General features: G+C 35.9%; 1 protein-coding gene and 1 long non-coding RNA gene across 2 annotated transcripts; one reads left to right on the top strand and one right to left on the bottom strand.

The window, feature by feature from the left end:
* Nucleotides 1-9633: 9633 nt before the first annotated feature.
* LOC117301316 lies at nucleotides 9634-13276 on the bottom strand. Its single transcript, XR_004520290.1, has 4 exons — nucleotides 13169-13276; nucleotides 12025-12131; nucleotides 10813-10911; nucleotides 9634-9960 (listed from the first exon to the last, which is right to left on the bottom strand). It is a non-coding gene; the product is annotated as an uncharacterized LOC117301316 (long non-coding RNA).
* Nucleotides 13277-17226: 3950 nt separating this feature from the next.
* On the top strand, nucleotides 17227-18647 carry LOC117301309 (snaclec 3-like). Its single transcript, XM_033785204.1, has one exon. It carries the CDS (start codon nucleotides 17277-17279, stop codon nucleotides 17775-17777), a length of 501 nt encoding a protein of 166 aa, XP_033641095.1. The 5' UTR covers nucleotides 17227-17276; the 3' UTR covers nucleotides 17778-18647.
* The last annotated feature ends 1509 nt before the right edge of the window (nucleotides 18648-20156 follow it).

Here is a 20156-nt window from a genome sequence, read left to right on the forward strand (position 1 = left end):
CTTGTTTCATAAGCTACAATGTATTCAGAACACTGTCGCTCGCCTTGTTTCACGGTCTCCAAGAAATGAGCACATCATCCTTATTCTTCGCTGTCTCTACTGGCTGCCGATCAAGGACCATATTGTGTTCAAGCCAATGTTGCTCACTTACAAGGCTCAACATGATCTCGCTCCCGCATGTATCTCCGAACTTATAACCTTGTATAATACATATCCTCGTTGTCTTCGCTCATCATCACAGTTTCTACTGCAAGCCCCCCACAGAGTCTCTTCTTCGCACTATGGGGGTCAATGCTGCTCCCACCTTATGAAACAGTCTTCCTCTCCTTTAAGAGTCGTCTAAAAACCGACCTGTTTTCAAAATAATGATGCACTTTTTGTGCTTTTAATTCTTGTTTGTAGCTGATAAATGTTGTGTTGCTTTGTATGGCCAGATGCTGAGGATCTTGGCTAAGGGTGTAAGTGCTGGTAACCTCTCCCCTTTTCAAAATATGTTTTCAAATTAATGGTGCACACTTGTGCTTTTAATTCTTGTTTTTTTCAAATAATTTCTGTGTTGTTTTTGTATGGCCAGATGCTGAGGATCTTGGCTAAGGGTGTAAGTGCTGGTAACCTCTCCCCTTTTAAAATATGTTTTATTTTAATGGTATACTTACTTTTGTGTAGAGGTGTGAAGGTACTGGACACTATTGGTAATTACTCAAAATAATTTTTAGCATAAAAATTTACTTTGTTACTAGCAATGGAGACCTTTGGTTGATAGTATAAAACATTGGGAGAAATGGCTCCCTCTGACATGTCTGCAGTAACCTAGTTTTTGAGAATGAAGTAATTTCTCACTCGGATGATAAAAGACTTCAGCTGAAGCATTTTATTATGCATCTGAAAGCACACAAAGTAACAAGGGTGTTTTTTCTTTTATTCCAAATTTTTTATTTTATGCATATGTTGGGATACACCAAGTGAGAATACTGGTCTTAGACAATTACCAAAGGTGTCTAGTGTCTTTAATGATTTGGGCTTTGTTACTATCATTTTAATAAACATCTTGTAAATAACTACACCATTGCAAGCAAGCAAGCACAAACGCGATTTTTTTTGCACTTTGAAATTGCGATCTTAGAGTGTTGAAGGCATGTCACCCCAGTATGATGTCTTGCATTGTATCCCATTATAGTCTGTCTCTTATCATGGGAGTATCAGCTCCTATAATGGTGACATTGTGAGATTGCACTTATCATGCGAAGGTGCGTGCCACTTCTGCATTTATGCAGAGGTGTGTGCCACCTCTGCCTTGTGCGGAGGTGCGTGCTGCTTCTTAACGGTCAAACTCTCTTAGGCTCAGGCAAAGACAGCCCATCAATTTACTATGTTGAAGAAATCCCCCCAAAAAGAAATGTTAAATATATAGAATAACCCTTACCCTAATCTTAGCAACAAAAATTACATAACCTGTGGGAGACGACAGCGTGCTGAAGGCTTGCCACCCCAGTATGATGTCTTGCAGTGTATCCCATTATAGTCTGTCTCTTATCATGGGAGTATCAGCTCCTATAATGGTGACATTGTGAGATTGCACTTATCATGCGAAGGTGCGTGCCACTTCTGCATTTATGCAGAGGTGTGTGCCACCTCTGCCTTGTGTGGAGGTGCGTGCTGCTTCTTTACGGTCAAACTCTCTTAGGCTCAGGCAAAGACAGCCCATCAATTTACTATGTTGAAGAAATCCCCCCAAAAAGAAATGTTAAATATTATATAGGATAACCCTTTCCCTAATCTTAGCAACAAAAATTACATAACCTGTGGGAGACGACAGCGTGCTGAAGGCTTGCCACCCCAGTATGATGTCTTGCAGTGTATCCCATTATAGTCTGTCTCTTATCATGGGAGTATCAGCTCCTATAATGGTGACATTGTGAGATTGCACTTATCATGCGAAGGTGCATGCCGCTTCTGCATTGATGCGGAGGTGTGTGCCACTTCTGCCTTGTGCGGAGGTGCGTGCTGCTTCTTCACGGTCAAACTCCCTTAGGCCCAGGCAAAGATAGCCCATCAATTTACTATGTTGAAGAAATCCCCCAAAAAGATAGGCCAAATTTAAAACTGAAATAAAATGCTTGCAGTAGTGTACTTATGTTTAACTATATGCATTACTATTTATGAACTGTGATGTTAAACTTTATCATGGGTGTTTTCATAAGTTTATGTTTAACTATTATATGCATTACTATTTATGACTTTTGATGTAAACTTTATCATGTGTTTTTACAGTACCTTTGGCTGGTTGTTTTTAGATCCCAAATAGGTTTTCACTTGTTTAATTTGTTGGTATAGAAACGAGGTTGCTGCTGATAGGTTTGAGCGTGAGTCGAGCGAACATAACGTTGTCGCGTGTTGAAAATATCGCGGAAATATCACATTTGTTTTTTCATATAGGTCTTCTTTGTATAAAATACATAAATGTACTGGAACGTGTTATCTTCATAACTCACATAAAAATGTAGATATTACAAACTTATGCAAATAGCAAGAGTATTTAATCTAACACAAAAATTAATTCCCAAAATTTTATGTGTATACAAAACATTTAAGTTTTAAATAAAAAACAGATACAAACAAACAAAATGACAGATAATATGTTTAATTAAAACTAATCAATGTTTTTATATTTATTTGGCCTTATACACACAATGATTTTGTTATTAAACAAGTTCTATATAAATTATTTTTTATTTTTAACCTTTAAGAAATAATATAACTGTTTTACTGTATGTTGCAAATGATGACATTGGTCAAATTGATAAAACAATTGGGCAAACAAAATTACAAATAATATGTTCATTAAAATTAATCAATGTTTTTATATACACACAATGATTTTGTTATTAAACAAGTTCTGTTTTATAAATTTTTAACCTTTAAGAAATCATATCATATTCTGACATTGGTCGAATTTATAAATTTATGAACATTTATATCACAAAATTCAATATATAGAAAATTTAACAACCAACTTAACTTAATAAAATTTATTAACTTAATAAATTTTATGTTTTTCAGTACTAACTACTATGAATTAAGAACTTACTTAAACATAAGAATGTTACAAACAATAATCATAAGTTTTAGGCTGCAAGTGGTTTATATTTTCCCATTTTAAATCTTTAATATGCTGGTAGGGATAACATTTTATTTGTTGACAACAGAGTCTGTCTGCCAAAACATACAATTATGATTGATTTTTGTTACATTAAAATAAATCTAACCACTAACATACAAAACAAATAAATGAAATATACTAACAAGTTTAATTAGTAAAAGAAAATTACAATTTATAATTTTAGAATATAACATACAAAAAATAAATGAAATAAATTCCACGATTCAAATAAATATACTAACAAGTAACCATATGACAAACTAACATGTTTTTTTTTAATTAGTAAAAGAAAATTACAATTTATAATTTAAAAATATTATACAATCAATGTTATAATTATTAAGAATTTTGTTTAATAGTTCTAAATTTGACAGTATTTTACTAAGGTTCTGTAGTGTCTTCTACTGACATTCCATAAATTAAATAAGGTTTTGATTAACAAATTTATGAATGTTATTTGAATGAAATAGAAACTTAACATATGATTATGATGCGTTATATGCTTAATTAAAAATGTTAATTATTAAATAATGTTAATTCAGTAAAAACAATTCAAAAAGTGTAATAAAAAGAAAGTGAAACTGAAAGGGTTACATAAAAAAATGTAATGGGCTATCACCGAATACTAACACTTCATAAAATTATGAGGCACTACAAGTTCATTAAATTATGAGTAACAATGTCAAGGAAATATTTGTTTATGATCGAGCGCTGCCGAGATCTGAACACTGACACTTCATTCAATTATTAGTACATTGCCAAAGGAATTATTGTTTGTTTTTTATGAATGAGCGCTGCTGAGATCGGAAATATGTTTATACGGGTCGATGAATCGATTGCAAAAAAAACAAAAACGTGCTAATAAAACAGCCTCGTTTCTGGAAGGTATCTTGTAACTGTGTTAGAAAATAAAGACATGATTATCTGTGAATATTTAATTAGTGTGTTAAAGGGACAATATGTTTATACGATTATACGTTTGTACGGGACGATGCATTGATTGATTAGGCCGTGCGAAAAGACAGCCTCGTTTCTGTGATAAGAAAATAAAGACATGATTTTCTGTCAGTGCGTTTTAAGGACAGAGAGTGACTGTATGTTTGACTTGAGAAATAATGTTTAAGTAGTCTTTGATACTATAAAACAACTTTTATTGTATGGTACTTTAAGAAATGTTCTATTAATGAGGCATGTGTAGGGGGGTGCTGTTAATAAAATGTCAAAGATATGTTTGTGCACCCTCTATACAGGTACCAAATTAGCTTTAAAACAATGCGTTATGTTATGAATATTGGAGTATGTATAAAATCACTCAGTGTAATTTCAATTGATTAAGTATAATAAAAAAAAAATGAAACGGGAAATATTGTTGTTGTTTACGAACGAGCGCTGCCGAGATCGGAAACACGTTTATACGGGTCGATGCATTGATTGATTAAGCTGATGTGCGGGGAAAAAACAGCCTCGTTTGTGAAAGGTATCGTGTAATACAAGAACTGTGTTGAGGAAATAAAGACATGAATTTCTGTGACTATTTAACCAGTGTGTGAATAATCCTATGTTTGACTTGAGAAATAAAGTTTATGTAATCTTTGATATTATAAAACAAGTTTTATTGTATGGTACTTTAAGAAATGTTTTATTAATGAGAAACTGTGTAGGGGGGTGCCGTTAATAAAATGTCAAAGATATGTTTGTGCACCCTCTATACAGTAACCAAATTAGCTTTAATAATGCTACGAATATTGAAGTATGTATAAACTCACTTGCATTGCATGCACTCAGTGTAATTTCAACTCTGACAATGTAAAAGGGGGGGGGGGGGCAATTTTGTTAGTGCTTAAAATAAAGCACCAATAAACTTTAGATATTTAGTTAAAATTATGACGTAAATTACTTGGTCTATTACTGTATTAAATATGTGTATACTGTTGAGTTTGTAAATGTTTAAGTAATTGTTAAGGTGGTATGTTTCTTTGAAGTTGTTACGATTTGAGAAACAAACAACTTTTGTTTGAGCAATTTGGTACTCGGAATACATTGTTAGATAAACTTTTATTGTGACGCACTAAAACTTGTTGTTTAAAGCGCACTCATGTGGTAACAAATATATTGAACCAATTTGTAGTTAAAATAGTTCTGTTAAATATTTTGTATTATTTACTTTGTAATTTTCTAATGTTATACTACTTAATATGTGTAGTCTTAATGGTATATAGTTTTACTTGTTAAACACATCTGGTAATATTTGTATTGTTTATTTTTGTTCTGCAAATAAACCTTTATTTAACAGTACACCAACTGACATGTCTTTATTCTATTTTTCTTCTTGTGACTCCTGCTGAGGTCAAAGTTCATAGGGTTCATCTAATTTTTTTTTCATTCGACCTATCCATTCTAAGGTTTAAATATTAGTTCCGAGCAATTTTTTTTCAAGAGCCGCCGTAGCGCAGCGGGCTAGCTCACAGCCCCAGGAATCCTGGAGCTGTGAGCAGGGTGGGTTCAAATCCCTCCAGGGACCCTTTTACCATTAAAAAAAGACTTTTTTTATAATTCTGATAAAAATGTGCAGGGTTTGAACCGGGGACCTTCCACTCTGTAAGCACTCTCTCTCACTGCTGTGCTACTGAGCTGTTATAAAAATCTAACGGTTTTTGGAGTGATGAAGTTAAAAATGGCTGACTTAGAAAATATTTCAGAATTTATTTTCCCTGGCTCAACCCTTGGAATTCTAGCTGATCTGAGAGCTGACCAAGGGCCTACAAGGGCCTACCAAAGGCCTTGGAGCTTGGCTGGAGGAGTACAATTTCTAAGTGCTGAGGGGCCAAGGAGGTTGCTGAGTGGGCTTGGCTGTTTGAGACTTGGAGTTAGGGTGATGGGCTGGGAGGATGCTGGACAGCCAGTCAGCCAGTGGGCTGGTTGGGATAAGGGCCTGTGGTGATGGGGCTGGAAGAGTTTGGATGAGGGCTTGGGGTGATGGTAGGAGCGATGGGCTGGTTGTGACGAGGGCTTAGGGTGATGGTAGGAGTACACTTTGGGCTGGGCTGTTTGGGATGAGGGCTTGGGTGATGGTATGAGTAATATGCTGGTTAGGATGAGGGCTTCGGGTGATGGGCTGATTGGGATGAGGGCTTGGGGTGATGGTAGGAGAGTGGGATGGGCTGGTTGGGATGAGGGCTTGGGTGATGGTAGGCGTAATTGGCTTGACTGTTTGTGATGAGGACTTGGGGTGATGGTAGGAGAGTGGGATGGGCTGGTTGGGATGAGGGCTTGGGTGATGGTAGGAGTAATGGGCTTGACTGTTTGGGATGAGGGCTTCGAGTGATGGTAGGAGTAAATTGATGCACTGGTTGGGGATGAGGGCTCGGGCGGGGAAATTGAGGGTGATGGAGATGTACTAGTTCATTCATAATGGGGGGATGTAGACTGTTGTTGGTTTAGGTAGGTAGTGATTCATGTGATGTCGTCGTTGGATGGAATTGATTTAAAGTGGTTGTACAAAGATTTCATAAAGGGAATTTAAAGGTGTTCATGTATTATTTAAAGTGGCAGTACAAACTTATTTTATTAAGATTTTTGAAGGTGCTCACGTATTACTTTTTGCAATTAACGGAATAACCTGCAAGAGGTATTTAAAGGGGTTGGCTTATTAATTCTCAAATTAAGTTTAAAGGGGTGAAACTTTTTATATTGAAATGGTTTATTTGAAGGTATGATTCAAAGGTATGGGTTTTGGGGTCTTAAAGGTGTGGTAAATGAAGTAAAGATTGTTTAATCATTTTCAAGTTAAGTTTAAAGGGGTGGACTTTTTTTTAAATTAAAGCGGTTTATTTTAAGGTATGCTTTCAAAGGTGTTAGTTTTGGGGTCTTAAAAGTGTGGTAAATTTAAAATTAAATTTAAAGGTACGTAGTTTTGAGGGATTATAGTTTTTATAAATTGTGTTGAAGGGATTAAAGGGATCTTATTGGACTTGATTAAAAGTGAAAGTACACATATTTTGTTAATGTACTTAAAGGTGTTCATATATTACTTTAAGTTAAGGGAAAAACCTGCTGAGGACATTTAAAGGGGTGTAATTTTCCGTTAAAGGTTGTTTAATAATTTTTCTCAGATTAAGTTTAAAGGGGTAGAACTTTTTATATTGAAATGGTTTATTTTAAGGTATGGCTCAAAGGTGGTAAATTTAAAATATAATTTAAAGGGCAAGTAACACATTACATATACAAACATAGCACATAAAATAAGGGAATGAGAGAGATTTCTTGCTATCTTTAAAGAATCATTTTATTTGGCAACTCCAAATAATATAATACAAACAATATAATTTATAAATTAAGACTATTAATTTTACTATAGCAAACAAACGTTAAATAAATAGTGGTAATTTCGACACTATTTTAACACAGGTTTATTAGTTAGACTAATTTATCTGGTTACATTGTTATCAATAACTAATTGACACCACTAAGTTGTGGAAATGTCATCATTTGTTTTGGGCACAATTTTTAGTAAATCCAAAATCTTGATGAACATTTTAAGGAATATTTTGTGCATTTTATGTTTTTTTTCCAGTTTGAGGAAGTTTAGAACGGCCACATTATTTAAAGATAACTTGTTTTAGGACTATTGATTTTGAGGTAAATTATTTTAAAAGAATGCAATGTTTAAAAGAAAATCTTGTTTTTTGGAAAAAGAAATTTATTCAATTCAACCTGCAACTTGCAAATAAGTTGGGTTTTCATGTCAAGCTACTACAGCAAAGATGTGTGTTTTTCAGACAATATGTTTACACTTATGGTTTTGATTAAACAAAATGTGACATGCTATCTAGCGATACGATTAATGCTCTGTTGTGTGTACATGTATTCGTTTTTTGCCCTTTTACATTTTGCAGAACATTTCCTCATCAGGCTAATATTTTACACAACCATTTATTTGAGGAATATTGACTTTAAAGGGAAAGTACACTATTGGTAATTGTCAAAGGATAGTGTTCTCACTTGGTGTATCTCAACATATACATAAAATAACAAACCTGTGAAAATTTGAGCTCAATTGGTCATCGGAGTTGGGAGAAAATGAAGAAAGAAAAAACACCCTTGTTGGACGAATTTGTGTGCTTTCAGATAGGAATAAAAGACTTCTAGCTAGAAGTCTTTTATTATTTTAGTGAGAAATTACCTCTATTTCTAAATCTATGCTACTTCAGAGGGAGCCGTTTCTCACAATGTTTTATACTTTCAACAGCTCTCCAATGCTGGTTACCAAATCAGTTTTTAAGTTAATATTTGTTTTGAGTAATTTCCAAATGTGTACCTTCCCTTTAAGGAAAAGTTTAAACAAAAAATGATTTTACAAAATGACGTTTTGGAAAAGTAAACTTATTTATCTCAACCTGTAAATTTAGCTAATCACACTTGGTATACATTTAAAGGCACTGGACACCTTTGGTAATTGTCAAAGACCAGTGTTCTCACTTGGTGTATCCCAACATACATGTATGCATAAAATAACAAATCTGTGAATTTTGTTTTATAACTTAATTTGTCATCACATTTGAAAGAAAATAAAGAAAAGAAAAAACACCCTTGGTGCACAAATTTGTGTGCTTTCATAAAAGGCTTCAGGCCTGAAGTCTTTTAATATTTTCATTAGAAATTACCTCTGACTAAAAAACTATGTTATTTCAGAGAGAGCCGTTTCACACAATGTTTTTTTTACTATCAACAGCTCTCCATTGCTCGTTAGCAATTAAATTTTTATGCTTACAATTATTTTGAGTGATAACCAATAGTGTCCAGTGCCTTCACAGAAACTATAACAATGAAATTTTAAGACATTCTGTGCACATTCATGGTTTTGGTGTGCCACACAAAAACAATAATATTTATATATGTTTTTAAACCAAAAACTTCTTGGCAATTACCATAAATGTGTGACAGACATGAAATGGTCAACAAGTGATCCTAGGGACTCATTTCAAATAAGTAAGTCACCACATGTTCTCTAGATAAAATTAAACAAAATGAATGTTTTGAATAATGTATATTTGATTTTTGGCATTTGAAAGTGAAGTAAGACAAGTTGAGCAACAAGTCTTACCTAGAGGTACATTTGATGTATGTACAGGTTATTCATACCCCCCTTTTTTTACGAGCAAATGAAATCCGAAATCAGATAAGAGTTGGAAAAATACCATCTGTTATACTTCACAATTGTTTTATATTAGATTTTTAAGTAAAATAAGTGCACCTTGCAAGCAGTTTAATCTGGATTTAATAAGTGTAAAGCAGGGCCATTGCACCATAAATAATCAAACCCCGAACCACTATTCATTGAACCACCGCACAGCCACTAATCAAACCATAGCATCACTGCTTTTACTTCAGTCTATTACCACTATTCATTGAACCACCGCACAGCCACTAATCAAACCATAGCATCACTGCTTTTACTTCAGTCTATTACCACTATTCATTGAACCACCGCACAGCCACTAATCAAACCATAGCATCACTGCTTTTACTTCACTCACTACCATAGATCGCTGACTTGGGTGTTTTTAAAATACACATTGTGTGCTTGCTTGCAAATGGTGCACTTACTTTTTACAAAAACATACGTGAAGTACAGATTGCATCTACGGTATACATTTGATTTTACAAGTTATGGGGTTGTTCATCCATGATTCCTTGATGCGTAGAATGCCTTGAAGAGTTGCTCTCCTCTCAAGCCATCAAGATTGTATCGCAAAAGTTATTTGCTACACAATTGCTTGTAGCATATCAGCTTCCTCATGCTGTGAAAAGTTAAGAAAACAATTGTATAAAGCTAACCCATTTAGGTGTATGACAAATGAAAAGTTCACATGAACCCACCCCCCTCCCAATTTGAGTTTGTCATTGAAAACCTCCGTTCAAAATTGACATAGAACATCTACCTGAATTTGCATCGAACCTGTGGTAATATCAAACTGAAATTTATGAGTGTTTTTATTCAAGACAGCCATGAAATTCAGCAAATTCTTTGGCAGTGGTGTGAGGGAGGGGCAGCTGCAGTCAATTTCACGAAACGCTAGGATTAATCCTATCTCGAGTAGGACGAGTGACTCATCCTAACTTTAATAGGATGGGTTCAATGCGTCCTTTTGCCTTTGGAACTTAACTCGTCCTATATCCCAAGATTGATCCTAAGTTAGGAAGAGTTTGGTGAAATCGACAGCTGGAGTCCCCCATCAGATTAAAAATGCACATTTGATTGGTTTAATGCATTAATATACCCCAAATACAAATGTATGATTTCGCCACTGCTCTTTGGTTCTTTCATTTGTAGTTTTAATGATGCAGAAGTATTTTATTCCCAGGTTCATGAAAGTAACAGTTCAGAAGAAACAATAATGGTTTCTTCTTGAAATATAAGCGCAAATGATATGTTTGCTTATTATTTATAAGGGGTTTTGTTAGTATAAACATGTTTTGATTTTTTTAATTAATCTGTAATCAATCTGTAGGGATAGGTCACTCATTTGAGTTAGGCTGGCGCCCGCATAATCCTCAAAATGTTGTGGCATGTGGCGTACTGAAGTCTGTTCTGTGCTGCAAAAACAGCCCACTTTGTGTTAGTAAACCCTAACCTGTTGGAATTTACATACCTTGGTTGTCAGCTTCACATATCTACGTTGGTGATGTGTAGACATTGGTATGATGGTAGGCAGAGGAATCTAGCAGCAATTTATTTGCAGATAGCATGCCTTTAAATACAAACAAATGAAATCTGTGTTTTTAAAAACTCAAAACATTTATAAGGTAGGCTATAGACCTTTCTTTTCCAACGTCACAGCCCAAGTTGTTGCCAACCCAAGTTGGAAAACTATGGAAAGCCATAAATGCAAACCAAGAAAAGATCGCTACTGTTTGTAACAATGTTACCAAATAATTCAAAAATTGTGTTGATTTTGTTAAAAACAAAACAACTAACTATGAGAGGTTTTTTATCTAATTGAAAGCTTGCAGAAAATGTTGAATTTGGTTAAAACATCTGTAAATACAATTGAGTGCTTCGCTAACATTCAGCTCTATAGGATTAATGTGGTCTTTAAAAGAGTCATTTTTTTGCTTTTCAACTATTCAAACTATTTAAAGATGGAAGTAAAAGTATGAGATGTAAACATTTGAAAACAACAGAATTCTTCATTGAGAGGTCCGTGTTGAAGCTAACAAAATCACTGTACATTGGACGGTTTGAATAAAAACATGTTTTTGGAACGTTTTCAAAGAAGGAATCTGAAACATTTTTAACGAATCAAAATGCTGGCTAAACCTGCAAATGGTTGTAAATAAAAACTACAACCAATTCAAGAGCATGGGATCTTTTGCATCTAGTACAAAAAAAGGTTATCTAAAAGACAAGTCATCTCAGAAGAAGTTCTTTCAAACCAATCATGTTTGATATTCCTCAAAGGCAGTGAACACTATTGGTAATTACTCAAAATAATTATTAGCATAAAACCTTATTTGGTAACGAGTAATGGGGAGAGGTTGATAGTATAAAAGATTGTGAGAAACGGCTCCCCCAAAAGTGGTGTAGTTTCCGAGAAAGAAGTAGTTTTCCACGAATTTGATTTTGAGACCTCAGAATTAGATTTTGAGGCCTCAAAATCAAGCATCTGATCAAAGGACACAACTTCATGTGACAAGGGTGTTTTTTCTTCTATTTTTATCTCGCAACTTTGTCAACCATTTGAGCTCATATTTTCACAGGTTTGTTATTTTATGCATATATTGAGATACACCAAGTAAAAAGACTGGTCTTTGACAATTACCAATAGTGTCCAGTGTCTTTAAATATAATTATATACACAAACCTTATTAGCAGAAAGGGCATTTTCAATACAAGCTCGATGTACAAAGTATAGACATCATTCACTTTGTTGATTGTTGATTGGTTGATCTCACTTCAGCTTCATTGCCTCTAAAAGCAAAACAAAAATATTAAATTTCATAATAAAAACATAGAATAACACCGTTTGTTTTTCTTATAGACGATGTGACCTCTGACCTCACTCGATAACCATAACATGATTCGCGCCTATACCGTCGGACACCACCTTTGTGTTTTGGCAGCCAGCTAGAAAGTACACGCAATGTTACCATGACTTTGCGTCTTTTTGCCCGGCGAAACATGCCGTGTACAGTGTTTTGTCAACAGAGGGCGGTTTGAATGTAAACATAGATCACAGCGTCTATAGAAATCAACTTCAATTCAGTTTCATTACTTGGGAGTGTAATTAATATATAGCTATAGACTGGCAATGAGATGACAACCTTCACTGTAACATGCACACACAGAACACAGTAATGCTTTAGCTTTCAAATAATAAAAAGTAGTTTACCAACTTGAACAAAATTAATGGTTGTGTTCTCTCATTATAGAAAGGTAAACAGGTGTGTAATGATAACTTATAATTAAACAGCGGCTACAGAATGCTCAGAAATATATAGTTGTTACATTTTTGTAATATGGAATCCATATGCCAAGTCTTTTTTGAGTGATTGCCCTGACAATTTTTCTTTTGTTTATGGCATCTGACCTTAACACTTGATCTACACGCAGGTGATTAAAAAACAATAGGCTTCTGAGGATCCAAAGACCAATCCACAAACCAAGTTTGGAGTTGATATGCCAAGTCCCTTTTGGAGTTATAGCTTGGACAACATTTCTTTTGTGTTAGCCATAACGACCTTTACATTTGAACTAGGGGTCCAAAAACATTAGGCTTCTGGGGATCCCAAGACCAATCACACTTCTCTTGATGCATCTCAAATTAATGGTTTGTTGATATTGTTCAATGTAACGGTTTATGAAGACATCCTTGACTCTTTAGCATGTACCGGTATGTTAACAAAACCCAGCTCAGTGGTTTTTGTTGGGCCAAGATTGTAATAGTCACAGTTAGCTACACACGGTGCTATTAGTTATTGAACCTACATGTTGAATCTGGCTCTTACCTGTTGATGGGGAAGACATCGTTGTACTTTGACACTGAGCAGCATGCACTTCATGCATCTGCTTTTGGGGAGGTAGACTTCTTGACAATGGCATGTCTCTTGCTAACCTAAATGCAGACAAATAAAAAATATATATATCTTGTGACAGGGGTGTGGTGTTGTTTCTCCAATTGTAGCTAGGCACCGTCTTCTGTGAGCACATCATGATGTGCTCATAGAAGACAATGCCATAATATACAAGTTATATCAAAAGCGCAACAAAAAGTATGGACATGGTTTCGAGTTGATATGAATCAACTTCACTTCATCATCATTTTCAAAAAGTAATGTATGTGCTCCTCAGCCACAATGGTGTAAGGAAAACAAAACTGGTTGAGGTTGACTTACTTTGTCAAGCTCAGTGGTCTAGTGGTAGGACATGGTAAAGGTCATGGGTTCATGTCCGACTCAAGAATGTGCATGTACATTTATTCTCTTCACAGAACTTGTGTAAGACACATCAATGTTGGGGTAAAAACACATATATTTTTCAAACTTTTGGAGTCTGCCTTACATTTTGTTTTATTACCAAAACAACGCTGACATCTTCATTTGTAGACAACTGTGTTTAATCTCCGAAGTGTTTCGAAGAGTTATTTTCTAAACACCTCCATCTTTTTGTGGAGATGAAAACTTAAAACCACATGTGTTCGATAACATGTGCTGCATATTTTACATGAGAAGCCTACAGTGGAGAATCTTGACACCTCGATTCATGAAAATGCAAAATCAAGTGATATGTCATGTGTGTTAATTTGTGTGAAATAATTTACACCTTGACATCCGGGAGATATTTAGAAATACATTAAAGTAAAAAAAAAAATAAAAATCATTAGAGATTTTCAAGTTGTGGGAAGATTGATTTACCTACGGGGAACTTTAATGCAGAACCAAGAAAGGCTGGCAGCCCTTTATAACCCGTTAGGTACTGAAACCTGTGCCGGTGATGAATCAACTGATTAGCTATCTAGTCCTGTGTTGTAGTACTTACAACCTATTGTGGCTGTTGATACACACGCAGAGTTCAAAACCCCTTTTCAGTGGCTTTTGTTGGGCCAAGATGTAAGGAACATTTGGGGTTATTAGTTGTTGAACCTACGTGTTGAAACTGGTGCTTACCTGTTACTGGAGAAGACATTGTTTTATCTGACTGCCGACAGGACATGGCGAATTGCCCTCATGTTTTCCTGAGTTCTGACTGGGTAAAGTTCATGCAGTGATATGTGCATCAAGCATCTACTTTTGGAGAGGTCCATCTGACAACGGCATGTTTGTTGCTAGCCTGAATGTAATCAAATAAAGACATTAGAGAGGTTTCGCAAGTCTACGGAAACACATGTATACAGATACTGATTTCCTTTTATCTTGCGATTAAACACGGTCGGCCATTTTGTGGAGTCAAACTCAGAACACAGAAACAAGTATTCATAAATACCCCAGACAGTTTCCCTATTCCTATTGGTGGAGAGCATGTCACGTGGGGGTGTTTAAATGGCTGATAAAGGTACAGCTAGAGTTTATAACCCGATTGTTTTTGGATAGCATTTGTGCGGGTTAGCCCATGGATGCGAGGGTTCATTGCTATGCGCACAATGCTATCCGAAAACTGTCTCATTAAAATGCACCACACGTAACAGAGCTCAAGAACATTTTTACAGAGTTTCCCACTTTATAATTCCTTTTAACCAAAATGGCATTTATGAATGGGAATAGAGTAGTGCCTCGTTCTTAAACGGCTGTTTAAGAACTTGTTGTCACCATTCATTTATTCCCTTGTTTAAAAGCGTTCTCAAATGAATTGTTATACGTAGAAACATTTACATAGTTCAATTTACCTGTTTATAAAGACATCCTTGAATCTTGGCAGCATTCACATGTACATCAAGCAACTTCTTATTGGGAGGTAGACTTCATCTATCAATGGCATGGCTGTAGCTAGCCTAAGTGCAAACCAATAAAAACAATATTTGGTGAAGGGGTGAATTGCTTTTCTTCGATCACTACAAGGATCAACTTCACTCTGTCATCGTTTGCATTAAATAATAATTATTTGCGATCTTAAAGGCAGTGGACACTATTAGTAATTACTAAAATAATTATTACCTTACTTGGTAATGAGTAATGGGGAAAGGTTGATAGTATAAAACATTGTGAGAAATGGCTCCCTCTGAAGTGACGTAGTGATTTTCCGCGAATTTGATTTTGAGACCTCAGATTTAGAATTTGAGGTTTTGAAATCAAGCATCTGAAAGCACATCACTTTTTCTGACAAGGTGTTTTTTTCTTGCATTACTATCTTGCAACTTCGACGACCGAATGAGCTCAAATTTTCACAGGTTTGTTGTTAGTTTATGCATATGTTGAGCTACACGTACTATGAAGACTAGTCTTTGACAATATTACCAATAGTGTCCAGTGTCTTTAAGTAATATTTGCGATCTTAAAGACAAAATTGCAGTTGAGGATGAACATTTATCAAGCTCAGTGGTCTAACAGTTCTCTGCTCTGGAATGTCCAAGATCATGCGTCCAAGTCCAAGCCAAAAAATACATAGGCAAAGAAATATGAACATTTTAAACAAGTAGGTTGCACAGTTTTTTAGTAGCCCACATGGCAAGTTGAGAGGTGGTGTATACTAGCCTGTAACAGTTTTTACTAGACAACATACGCCGGGCTAGTGTTTAGGGCAAGCCCTGGTGCCTTAGGACGTGGAAAATCATTATACCTCAATTCATGGAATGCACTTCCATGAATTGAGGCAACTGTAGACATATTCAAGCGAAATAGTGTAAGGTCCTGAAGTTTGCAGAAATTAGTTTCAGCAGACAAAAACAATGATTTGCTAAATGTTGTGCTTTTTGAAACACATGCTAATCTTGTAAAAATGGATTGCAGTACCCGTTACTAAGTGGCTTTTGACAAACAGCTCTTTTTATTGAATGAATGTTTGAAAGCCTTTTTGGGGTACCTTTTGTTGGGCCAAGATCGTAAAAAGCCCCCAAAAAGGAACATTTGGGGCTATTGGTTGTTTAACGAATGTTGAAACTGGTTCTTTACCTGTTGCTGGAGAAGACATCGTTGTACTTTGGCACTGGGCAACATGGACATCATGCATAGATGTAGACTTTGTCCGCCAATGGCATGTCTGTAGCAAGCCTAAAGGCAAAACAAATAAAAGGGGTATGTGGATTTATTTCAAGGTAATTCTTTGAACATAAGAGCTAGGCAATACAGAGAAGGTCAGAGTATGTGGTGGAAGCAACTATCATAATAAAAAACATATTCCATGTTTTTGTTATTTCCTCGCACGAGTGTGATGGTTTCACTCTTTGGGGGCTGAATTTCTGTTTACCAAAACATTGGTGCAGATTCTTTCTCCATAACATTTCAAAATATGTAAAAGTTCTGAAGCAATGACTCAACTTAACCATGTATGCTGGCAGCGTGCAGTAGTATCTTTCGGATGGAATGAAAAAGCAGAGTAAAAACATCACTGCGTGCGCGTGTCTTTGGTAACGCAGCAGTGTTACTGCAAGGCATATTAGTCAAAATACTAGCATTCGGCTTCTGCGTATCTCAAAATAGCTGTCCAGAATGCACATTGTGACTGTTGAATCCAACAGGCCGACCCAAAAAGAAACGGGTGTAATTTCACACTTAAAAATTGTAGGCCTACGCTTTGTTTGTTTTGAAAGTTGTATCTTCCAATCAAAATGACAAAGATCTACTTGGATGTTATATAAAACAAATAATGAATGTTTTTCATTCGTGCAATAGTGCAAATATGTTCATTCGTTGAAAGCTGGAATGTTCCATTCAACTCGGCTCCACCTCGTTGAATAGAACATTCCATCTTTCAACTCATGAACATTCATTATTTGTATGTTACCATGGCTTGGCTAAATAATTAATAATAGTGTACCTAATTGTATCATTAATAAACAAAATCCATTAGCTTTTAAATAAAGCCTCTTCTGAGTGCACAAAATTCACTGCAACTTGGCACAGATGACTAGTGAGACTGTAACACATATTACCAGAATACAGACGCTATCACTCAAACCTAAATATGGCAGCAAACTTCACTATTTTCAGTGTTCTTGTAGCACTCCTTCAGTCACATTTCCTGATTGTATCTCCCTGCATGTCTTGCATCAGTCCATGGACAAGTTTTGGGAATCATTGCTACCTTCTTGTGACGAATGAGAAGACCTTTGATGAAGCTGAACAGAACTGTCAAAGTATGTCACGCCTTGGCAGACCATCTCATCTGGCATCCATTTTGAGCCAAGAGGAACAAGACTTCCTCGTCCTGCTTATCAAATCTGTGTACGGAGAAAGCGGCAAGATGACCTGGTTTGGCTACCGTCGAGACCGATCCAGTGACCCGTCAACTTGGCGCTTCAGCGACGGCAGCCCTTCCCTGGGCTACACCAACTGGAGCAGTAACCAACCCGACGGGGATGGAGACTGTGTGCATATCCGAGATATCACTTTTAACTTCTTGTGGAATGACTTAGTTTGTTCCTACACCTTGAGTTCCATCTGTAAGAGACCAGCCAGGTTCTGAGCAGAACTGTGATTAAAGAGTAATTACAACACGCTATGTAATAGCGCCCATGGGTGGTACAGCGTCTTATGGGAGAGGCACAAACAACTTTGTTACATTCTTAAATACAAACTCAAATCAGCAACAATATTGAGGTGTACAAAAAAGGGTATTATCTATCTGTGAGGAAACAAAAAAGCAACATACCAACAACAGAATTGTAAGCTCAACCAAGTCTACTTAAGCACCTAATGACAGACCAGTTTTAACTGCAATTATGGCATCATCAATATTCACAGTATCTCCACAGTTCCTTCGATCACATTATTTTGCTGATTGTATCTCCCTGCATGTCCTGCATCAGTCCATGGACAAGTTTTGGGAATCATTGCTACCTTCTCGTGACGGATGCCAAGACCTTTGATGAAGCTGAACAGTACTGTCAGAGTTTGACACACCTTGGCAGACCATCTCATCTGGCGTCCATTATGAGCCAAGAGGAAAATGACTTCCTTGTCAAACTTGCCACACCAATGAACGGAGGAATGCATCACAAGATATGAATTGGCTACATGCATTCTCAACCACGGGTTTCTTCGCCTGGATTGACGGTAGCCGTTCCTGGAACTACATGTACATCAACTGGGCCCTGACTGAACCAAACTGCCCAACTGATATGTAGAATCGCATCAAGATGTACCAAAATTCATTGTGGAATGATACACCTTGCACCGACCCAAAGTGATTGCAACATACCTGAAAGATTCTCAGCTAAAATGTGATGAAGGATTTTGAAGAAGTTTCACCTCATGTAAACATGAACAGACTACATATAAGCAGCAACTTAGGCCTATACCACAATGATAAAGACACTGGACACTAAAGGTAATTGTCGAGGACCAGTTTTCTCACTTGGTGTATCTCAACATATTATGCATAAAAAATGAATCTGTGAAATTTGAGCTCAATTGGTTGTTGAATTGCGAGATATTAATGAAAGAAAAAACGCCTCAAATTCTAAATCTGAGGTATCCAAATCAAATACGTGGAAAATTACTTCTTTCTCGAAAACTACGTCACTTCAGAGGAAGTGGTTTCTCACAATGTTTTATACTATCAACCTCTCCCCGTTACTCGTAATCAAGAAACCTTTTATGATAATCATTATTTTGAGTAATTACCAATAGTGTCCACTGCCTAATAATTATAAAGCACAATGGAGTTTAGCCTCTCAATTGTTTTCAACACCAGTGGTTTGACATTCTTAAAATGGGCCGAAGATTGTTGAGGAAGCTAAAAATAAGCATTTGAAACTTCTGGGCGATTCCATGGTCAGTCGCATTACACTTTTTAGTGTCATTTCTTGATCCTGGTGCTAGTAGTTCTATGTGAGATATTATTTCCACTAAGTTTATAGACTGATTTGTACTTGACACCCAAGGCTTTGAAGTGATGATATTAAAAATGTTGTGGGCGTTGTGCTCTGGATGTTATAGCTTTGTAAAAAGCGGTTAGTCGCATTACACAAAAAGGACATGGTAAAAAATACACTTGTCTCAATTCAAAAGTTTCCTCAAACTAAAAACTTGCAAAGGTTTTACTACATTTAGCACACATTTCTTATACATTAGTATCCAACAGGATACTTATAAATAGTCAGCAACCTCTTTTAGGTTTATGTGGCAAAACCATGGTTAGTCGCATTACGGTTAGTAACATTACAGTTTGTCAGACCACTTAAGCCAAGCCCAATGGAGCCCAAACTGAGTTCTTGTTTGGCAAAATTGGGTTCATTCCTTATCAACTAACAAAATAAATTAATTTCACTTGTCTTTACTAAAATAATAACGCATTTTCTCTTAAAAATCATAGAAACAAGGCTGAAATGTGTATTTTTAGAAAAGCAAACTTACATTTTTCGGAAATATTATTATTGCCCATTTTACTGACCACCTTTATTTTCAGAGTTGTGCATTCAACATAAAATGTTAAATATCTTGCCGAGTACGTAATTTAACAAAAATAAAATCGCAGATTTAAAGTGACTTACATACATGTAACCATGTCCCTGAAAAATCAAAGTTTGGGTTATTGTTTAAAAGTGGACTGTGAATTTAAAATGGCCTTGTTGGTTATCACAGGTTCCTAAATGCACCAAACAATTTGTTTTGTGTCGAAAAAGTGTATAAAACAAAACAAAAAACCTTTTTGATCACCCATCTCCTTGACTTTACCTGGATACATTTCACTGCATGTTACACCACACACCACTGACCATGCATTGCTACCCTTGCATCACTGCCCTGGTTTGTAAGGCAGCATTTTGTAGTTATCATGTTTCTTCTTTCTGAAGGAAAATGGTGGCAAGAGGACATCAGCTTTTTGCTTTTGTTTGCTCTT

The sequence above is a fragment of the Asterias rubens genome, chromosome 1, assembly GCF_902459465.1.
Source record: "Asterias rubens chromosome 1, eAstRub1.3, whole genome shotgun sequence".
Lineage (NCBI taxonomy): Eukaryota > Metazoa > Echinodermata > Asteroidea > Forcipulatida > Asteriidae > Asterias > Asterias rubens.